This window comes from Prosopis cineraria, unplaced genomic scaffold, assembly GCF_029017545.1.
Source record: "Prosopis cineraria cultivar Desert tree isolate PC_DT_omini unplaced genomic scaffold, ASM2901754v1 PC9, whole genome shotgun sequence".
Classification (NCBI taxonomy): domain Eukaryota; kingdom Viridiplantae; phylum Streptophyta; class Magnoliopsida; order Fabales; family Fabaceae; genus Prosopis; species Prosopis cineraria.
The window spans coordinates 24,852,347-24,862,002 of NW_026555340.1; the positions used below are offsets into that span (position 1 = coordinate 24,852,347).

Below are 9,656 nucleotides of genomic sequence, written 5' to 3' on the forward strand. Positions count from 1 at the left end.
ATAAATACGATATGAATCTTCTTTTAAGTCATAAAGTCCATGAAAGGCATTTTCTTTAAAAAGTTATAAATTAGTGGAAGATCTTTGAGTAATGGTGGAGATCATATAGCAAGAAAGAAAAATGATATCAAAACCCATGTGGGTAGTACGCCAAATTAAAGAAGGGTAAAGGCTTTTAATTTCAAAAAAATGGCTTTGTTCATTGATTCAGCTGAGAATAGGCCAGTTCACAAAGTCAAATGGGAACGACACGTTGACCAGTGGGAAAGAAACCCAAGTTTGAGACGAAAATGCAAAGGAAAGTGTATACGAAGATAGGCAGGCGGGTAGGTTGAATTGAAGCATTCAAAGTTTCAACGATCAAATTAACCCCTAAAAAAAAAAAAGAAAGAAAGAAAGCAAATTTGATCTCAACGTCCTAGTTGGGGGAGTTCATAATCCAGTTGAAGTTTCCTCAAATCAAGTTGTTTCACACTCAAATTGAGGAGAGATTTGCAAATATTATGAGTTCAAATTGAGAGAGAGCTGTGCTAAAATGTTTCATACATTTACATAACTAAAAACCGAAAATCTTATACTAAAATAGTTAATATCAACAATTTTAATAAATCTATTCATCGTCAATTTGGATTGTTAGGATTGTTTAAATTAATATTAAATATTTTTATAATTTGATTGTTCAAATTTACCCTTAATGGTCTAGGCTTAATATTAAATTTTTAAAAATTTTTATTTTGGTAAATGCAATATTAAAAACAAAGATTATCTTCTAACTGGCTCTTCCCAATTTATTTTTAAAATTGCAAGTTAAAAGTTTTCAATCTTCACAGTCCAGAGTAAATCACATAATCAATTTTATAAAAATCATAAACAATTTAATATTAAATTTTGACCAAGTTGTTTAAATATGAGCTATCGCATTAGTGATTAATAGATTTATTAAGAATTTTACAAAATTTTATTTTATAAAAATAAAATTTTTAAATTCTAGATGGTGCAAATTATATCAAAGGTGACCTATGATGAGTATCGAATGCACTTCCTTTTTAACTCAATTTAAACCATTCTGTAGTCATGGTTTTTAGCCTTATTTTTTTGTCCAGCTAATTTCTGCCACAAGTTTGTATACTTTGCTGTGAAGGAAAGATAATACGGTCCAAAATCCAAATAGAAGGAAGGATAAGCTTAAATTAAATGAGCGGGAAGAGTAATGTGATATAGTTGCAAGATGAAAAACCATGGTCCTAGTCCCATAATGACGGTAATAAATATTACATAGAACTAAATATAGATAGATAGTTCGGTGTAGCGCGCGTGCTCAGCTAAACTAATAATAGACACGTTTTATTTCAATTTTGCAGGGATAAACACACAAAACATGCATAATTAAAAGTAATTGAAAGTGCAGTTCCAAAGAACCTCAATTCATGAACCCATCTATACTTTTTCTTTCCCACATCAGCCAATTAATTACCTTTTTAAATTTATTTTTTTTTTCTCCTAAAACACATGTTACCTGTAGTGTAGGGAACGAATAGAGAAAAGGACAAGCTAATTCCGTGAGATCCACACATCTTCTCTCTTATTTATTTTATATTCTTTGGGTGAAATGAATGTATTTTAGAAAATCTCAAACATTTTGACTTAGGATTTTTGTAATTATGTGCATGCGCATGAATGTTTTTTTTATATAATAATCAATTGTTCCCTTAAAATGTAGCTTTTCAGAGTTCAAATTGAGGATTATCTAATATGAAAAATGAAATCACAGGCAAACATAAGCCCACGATGATTCAGGTCCTAGCATAGTAGTTTGTATAAAATTACGGGCAATTTCTTTTGCGTTGAGGACAAATATTGGGCTGAAGCCCATTTTATTGGATGCGGATCATTCATTGCCTCATGACCCATGAAAGCAAACAAGGACTTCTTCGTCTTCTTCTTATGGTTTTTTTTTGGTTGAAACAGAAAAAGACTTCAGAATGAGCTGTAGAGCTCAACCTAAAGTCTGCATTAGCAAACAAAAGAAAAATTGAAATCCAATACGGTTAAAAGAAACATTGAGCTCAGCATCATATTAGCCTGTTTCGTCTCGTAGCGTTCCCAAAAAAAATAAAAAATTCAGGCCCCATTTGTTAAAATAGAATAGAAAATGGAGTGAGGTAAAAAATAATAATTTAAGATAAAAATACAATACACTCCCTCCTCCCATCCGCCATTAGAGGAATTTTTTATTAAAAGATATAAAAACAATTTGAAAAAATTAAAATTTCATTAATGATACTATTTGAATATATACTTCAAGTGGAGAGAGAATTAAAATGATATTATAATGTAAGGATTAATTATATACATATTTTTTAAAAGTTTACAATTTTATTTTAAAAAGTGAGTTTGTAAATTGTTGTATTTTATTGACATGCATAATTTTATTTTAAATTATTTTATAATTTGAGATGGAAGGAATAATAAATATCACCTCTCAATTACAATGCAAGCAATGAAATTGTTTTTTCTTATTTATTGTGCACCTATGTTTTTCTATTAGAAAATAATATATAAAGAAATTGTTTGGCACTAAACGTGTGTACATTTCTTAACATGAATTAAACTCTGGTGAATCACTATTTATTAGTGCAATGAAATTTCAATTCTATCAATGCTACCAATAACCAAACTATGCCATAACCCAAAATAAAAAGCAGTCAAAGGAGGCATAAATATTTTGGGATGTTTGGAAGTATTGTCTATAATATTCTCGCAATATTTTTATTATATATATATATATATATATATATCTCAGTCATTATTAGAAGATATTATTTGATATTATTATATAATTATTAGTCATTATTGTATTGCCTATTTTCTTAATATATATAATGTACCCTTCAAATCAATAATAGTTATAATATTTTCAATCATTCTCTGGTTTATCTCTTTTATCTTTGATAGCTTTCATAGTACCAGAGCTATATAATATTATTTTTTATGATAAGTTAGTTTTTGAAGAGTTTTAACCTTCATTTGCATCAGTGTTGCCATCCTTCGTCATGAGTTCAAATCCACCTCAAAAATATTTTCACATATCTACGAGGCAATTTAGATAAATCAATGTTTGCAAATTCGTTAACTCGTTGGACTATGATAAAATTTGATCAACAGGTACAAAACATCTAATGTGTCATTTTTAACGGTCAAATCATTGATTTGTTTTCTGGTGTGAGAATTATTATGTTCGCACTACAATATCTAGTTTAAGTGTTTTCCAACATTCATTCTCTTTTGTAAGCTTTTTTCCTTTAAAATGGAACATTCGAAGGTTGCTCAATCTATCTCAATTATTTTGAATGGTTGCAATTACTATCTTTGATTGAAAAAAATGTGATCTTGTTTAGTCTACTTTGAGATTTTCTCTAGTTAAACTTGAAACTTTGCTGTACACACTCATCTCTAATTCCTTTAGCCCGTCTGCTACCATACCTACTATCACTGGGTAAATCCACTTGGTATTTTAACTTTGCTTATTGCAATCATATGACAGGTCAAGAAAATTTCTTCTCCTTTATGATCCCTAATTCTATTGCTTATCCTATACACACTATTGCTGATTTTGAAATTCTTGTTAGTCATATTGGTACTGTCTCATTACCTTCCATATCCATTAATGATACATATTTTATCCCTTCCATTAACTTCAACCTTTTTTCTATTGGACAACTTATTGATATGGGTTATGACATATTATTTAATAAACACAATTGTGTTGTGATAGATTCTCAAACAAGATAGGTTGTCAAGACTAGGAGCAAAGTTGGTTGTATGTTCGAGCTTACGTTAATGCACCTACCTAAGATTATTACTCTCACATTGTGTGTTGCCTTCATATTCTCTTCTCTTGATTCTTCTCTCGACTTATGGTATCATCGTCTGCTTAACCTTCTTTAAGTAAATTATGTCCTTTAATTTTCAATGGTCTTTTAAGTCATATTCGTAATCAGTATTTGCAATGCATTTCTTGTCAAATTGTTAAACACCCTGCTTTGTCTTTTCATAAAAATGATTCTATTACTGCTTCTTCATTTGATTTGATTCATTTTAATGTTTAGGGTCCTGCCCCTACTCCCTTTATAAGGGATCCTGATACTTTGTGATTTTGTTGATGATTTTTCTTATTTAGATTAGATTTATATGATGAAATATCAATATAATTACTTGAACTTTATATCAAAATTTCTAAAATGATTCACACTTAGTATTATAAAGTCACCAAATTTTTCTATCATAATAAATTTTGGAATATTGTGATTGTAGATTACTCAGTTTTCTTAATCTCAAGGTACTATTTTTCAGTATTCTTTTCCTTACACTTCTCAACAAAATGATTGTACTAAGCATAAACATCATTATATTCTTGATTATGTTAGAAAATTGCTCATTTCCTCCTCTTGTCCTAAATGGTTTTGGGGTAAAGTAGGCTTAACCTTTGTCTTTTGTATCAATCAAATCTAATCTCATCTCATGTCATTGGTAACATTTCTCCTTTCGAGTGTCTCTATGGTTTCACTTAGGAGTATAGTATTGATTATGAGGAGACTTTTTCATCCATTACTTGTGTGACTTCTATTCGCAGCCTTTTAGTCATTACTGCTATTAAGCACCAGATTCTTCATCATATGGATATTAAAAATGCCTTTTTGAGTGGTAATTTAAAGGAAGAAGTGTATATGAAACCTCTACCTGGATATCAACATTTGAAAAACAAGGTTTTATCTTTATCAGGCTCTATATCTACTTAAGAAAGCTTCCTGTGCATGTTTGATAAATTCAATAACATTATGAGTCAACTAGGTTTCACATGTAGTCCTTACAACTCAGCTCTTTTGTTCCCTCTATTGCTTGTAGTATTGTTATGTTGCTATTGTATGTTGATAACATGATTATCACATGTAGTGATAATATAGGAGTCTATGAGCTTAAGACTATTTAGGCCAGCAATTAGAATGAAAGATCTTAGAAGACTGAACAATATATTTTCTTAGGCCTGAGGTCCACAATGGAAGAGATGTTACATCTCTCTCTTAGGTCAAGTATGCCATTGATTTGATATATTGAGCTCACCTCCTCAGGTTGCAAATTTTACTATTGAGCTAAATGTTCACTATATTTCACTGATGAAACCTTATTGAATATTCCCATCCATTATTGCCAACTAGTTGGGAGACTCATTTATCTTACTGTTACTCGTCCTGACATTGCTCATGCACTTCACATTGTCAGCCAGTTTTTGTTAGAGCCTTGAACTACTCATTACCTAGCAGTTCTTCAGATCAAAAGCACTCTATATTATGGGCTTCACTTCTCTGTTAGCTCCTCTCCTACACTACGTGCTTAATGTAACATTGATTGGGGCGGTGATCGTGATGATCGATGGTCTATGACTAGTTTCTATATCTTCCTTGGCCATTCCCTTATCTCTTGGAGAAGTAAGAAGCAAACGTTAGCCTCCCCCTCCAGTCATGAATCGGAATATCATGCACTAACAAACACGACTATTAAGGTACTTTGACTCTATTGGTTACTTGATGAGCTAAGAGCATCTCATAGCTCCTCCATAGACATATATTGTGATAATTAAGCTGCAATTGAGATTACTTACAATGATATGTTTTATGAATGGACCAAACATATTGAGATTAACTATCACTTTACTTGGCAACATGTTGTTCAGGGCACCATTCGACTTATTTCAATTCAAACTAAGCATCAATTAGCAAATTTGTTCTTGAAGTCCTTTCATCTAGGCCGCTTTCATTTCTTGGTAGACAAATTCAAGTTTCTTTTTGTTAAGCCATCTTGAGTTTGAAGGAGGATGTTATCTATAATATTATCCAAATATCTTGTATCATTGTTGTGCATATATATCAATCATTATTGGGAGATGTTATTTAATATTATTATATAATTATTAATCTTTATTGTATATTGTATTTTCTTGGTGTATATAATATACCTCTCATATCAATAATGGATACAATATTTTTTAATTCTTTTTTAATTTATCTCTCCTGCCTCTTATAGCTTTTAGGAAGAAAGGTGGTAAGTGATAACTTAAAACAAAACAACCATTTTTGTAATGAAAATGATAAGCGGAAGCCAACTATGGTGTCAAACCAATCACATACCAAATATAGTTTGGCATTTTAAATTTTATTATAGTTTAAATTTGTTTCTTAGGTTGAAATTATTAACAAGGTAGACGCATTGAGGTTAAATTCCCATGAAGCATAAAGCTGGGCTTTGGATGCTTCGGATGATGTCGAGGGTCATTTGAATCCATGCCCACGGATCAGAGTTTTTGTTCATATCCTCTAGCTGTCTGTGCCAACCCACATTTCCACTCATTTTAATTTAATGTCAATTATAATGATAACTATACTCATATGCATACATAATTATCAAATTAATTATATCTATGCATATACATAGTAAAATTATAACATTATGATATCTTTAATAGTATTAGTGTGCTGCGTTTTATCCAATAGGATGTTTGACTAGGTTAGTCAAAAAAAAAAAAAAACTATATATAAAATTTTATTTTCAAATTTTTATTTTGTATTTACACTCAATCGTTTTACTTACAAAAATATCAATTTTATCAAAATTATTATAGTTGAGTTAAAAATGAATTACGAAGAACTTCTTGAAGAAACATTGAATTTGATGGTATCTGAAAAAACAAGTAAAAAAATAGAATTCTGAGATTTAAAGAACTATATTAAAGAATAAAGAGGACATTTCTGAGATTTCACTTATAATTAACATTTAAATTTTAAAATTGAAAAAAGTTTCATGTTTTGAGTTTTAATTTGATTGACTTGATCATAAATTGCCTCACTTATTCTTTGATTTTTGTGCCATACAATTATTACAGATCTTGCATTATAATTAAGAGTTCAGACCAAAAAAAAAAAATAACTAAGAGATATTAAATGCTGGTAAAAAAATTAAGAGGTACTCATTAAATATCGCCATAAACATTTTAAATATTGCCGCCACGTACAAAGTTTCAGGAAAATCAAAACATATTCACTCCATCTCATGCTCTTATTTTTCTCCTCGATTGATTGATAAATTTAAAAAAAAAAAAATTAAACCTAAATTAGACAAACCAAATGAAAGAAACTATTTACTTCTTCTTTTTAGGAAAGATATGAAGGTTTTTCTTTTTTAAAGGAAGGAAGGATATAAAGATGAATAAAAGAACAAGGTCATTAACTGGAGTAACAGAAGACATGCAATGGATTTAAGCTTGTAAAAAGATTACAAAGACGAAACACAGCTCATCCAATCAAATCCAAATGTATACAATTAGCTATGCTTCTTTGGTTGAATGATACAAGATTGGATCTAAATCTGATGAAAACAAAATTAATCCTACAACACAAACGGGAAAAGAATCGGAGAAGAAAAATTACAGCATCGAAATTCCCGTTTCATCGTCTTCTTCGTGTTCAAGTTCTCGAATCCCATGCCTTCTCTTGCACTCGAAGTAGAACACCGTCGTCACCAAGTAGCTCCACACCACCGCCGCACCGTATACACACATTATTCCCATTTTACCCGCAGCGCCCATCGAAGATAGAAACTCCGACGACGAAATCGGACCCTCCACCAACTCCTCCATCTTCCCCCGGATCAAACCCGACACCAACAAGAGCAAGCCCGATAGCACCCATCCACAGAACCTCCTCCCCGCCATCAAACCCGACCCAACCTTGATCGCCTCCCAACCGAATCTCTCCTCCGCGATCGACACCACCAGGCCTAAGCTAAGCACCGCCATCAGGTATACGTCTACACCCGATCCGATCGCCAGAAGTATAAATCTCAGCTGCGGCCAGGGTGTTAGCGCGGCCAAAATCCGTTGAAGAAGAGCGAACGCGAGCAGGATTGCGTAGATAAAGATCGTGGTGACCGACGGACGCTTCCAATTTTGTTTGACGGCCGCGGTGGCGGATTGTAGAGTGGGAACCTTGCCATTGTAAGAGAGGACGGTGGCGTGCACAGACGCTACGGCGGTGACCAGGGAGAGGAGAAAGCAGGGGACGGAGAAGAGGGCTTTGATTCGGAGGAGGTAGATTGCATCTTCGCGGGACTCCGTCCATACGTGCCGGGCCTCAAATCGGGTCGGGGCAAGGAGGGCGACGGCTTCGAGATGGTAGATTTTGTAGCGAAGGTGGCAGGTAGAGAGAAAAACAGAGAATATAAGGAAGGAGAGAGGGACAGACACGAAGAAGAAGATAAAGAAGAAAAGGCGTTTGGTTCTGAGGAAAATTTTCAGAGAGTCGAAAACGATCTTCAACGGGAAAATACAACACCAGAATAGACCACGGACTTTGGCTCCTCCACACATTTTCTCGTTCTCTGTCTCCCTCTCTATCTCTCACCCCCGCACTCTCTTTCCTATTTTAGTTCACACTCATTAATTTCTTTTTCTGGGGCTTTATTGTTATTGGTATAGAGATTGAGATTAGTGCAGTACATTTTTTTTAATGAAGGCACCTGATGGGCTGCTTTTAATTCCTCTTTGGTTGATTGCCGTTACACACACAAATATAATTAGTTAATTTTAATTACGGTGGACAACTGCATTAGAACTGTTAAACATAGTGTCCAAAGCCAAATTTGGCGACTCTTGCGATGTTTAGAAGCCAATCAGATGACGGCTAAGCAGTACTTTAAAACTCTGGGTTTTTTTTATTTGGTAAACAGGTGGATCACGAATGGTATTTGTTTCGGCTGTTCGTTAATATTTTCTGGATTTAACTACTATAAACAAGTAATCTAATCCATATATAACTATATATTTTTCCTCTTGGCCTTTGGGAGTTTAGATTTACTTGAGTTGAGAAAGTTAGTTTCGTGATAAATTAAAATTTATTTTTTTTTTAAAAAAAGATGGTTATGTTTAGCATCTAACAATATTTTGAATATAATTATCTTTATTAGGGAAATTCCAGCAAATAACAAAAAATATAGGGTTATTAAAGTTGGGTTAAATTACTAGATAGGGATGAGAAAGCAGCCGCCATGTTGAGAAATCAACGGTTGAGGAGTTCGGTGAGAATCTGTCACGGGCCGCCATGAGCAAGCAGCCTAAGATTATAACAAAATAAATATGGAAGAGAAAGACGGTTTGTTCTCAAAGGCTTCATTTCTCTTTGCTCTTTTTAGCACAATCTCTGTGTCATAGACTTTTTACTCCAGTTGGAGTTTATGATAGAACCATAATTAATGCACTTCATAATACTCCATCCAACATATTTTACAAGATATTTTTTATTTAATTTAATATTTTAAAATATAAGATGTTTTGAAAAAAATAAAATTTTATTAATGATAATTATTCTAATATTATTTCTTATTATTTCAACCTTTAAATAAATTTTATCCCCCCATCTCTTGTTAATAAAGGGTATTTTAAAATTTTTAAAAAAATTAAAATTGTAAATTCTATTTATATGTCAGTGGTATATGTAATTTTACAAATCAAATCGGAATAGAGTGAGAGTGTACATACTTTCATGACAACACAGGAGTTTTATTTAAATGGAATATCTTCCCTATTCCCACACATTTTCTTTCTCCTT

At 32.2% G+C, this 9,656-nt stretch overlaps 1 protein-coding gene across 1 annotated transcript; it reads right to left on the reverse strand.

Annotated features, from left to right (window-relative positions):
- Nucleotides 1–7,477: 7,477 nt before the first annotated feature.
- Nucleotides 7,478–8,419, reverse strand: LOC129319706 (uncharacterized). Its single transcript, XM_054964788.1, has one exon. It carries the CDS (start codon nt 8,417–8,419, stop codon nt 7,478–7,480), a length of 942 nt encoding a protein of 313 aa, XP_054820763.1.
- Nucleotides 8,420–9,656: the final 1,237 nt, after the last annotated feature.

Bases quoted from the DNA above. Each gene is read 5' to 3' on its own strand.
- LOC129319706 (XM_054964788.1), bottom strand. From the start codon at position 8,419: ATGTGTGGAGGAGCCAAAGTCCGTGGTCTATTCTGGTGTTGTATTTTC.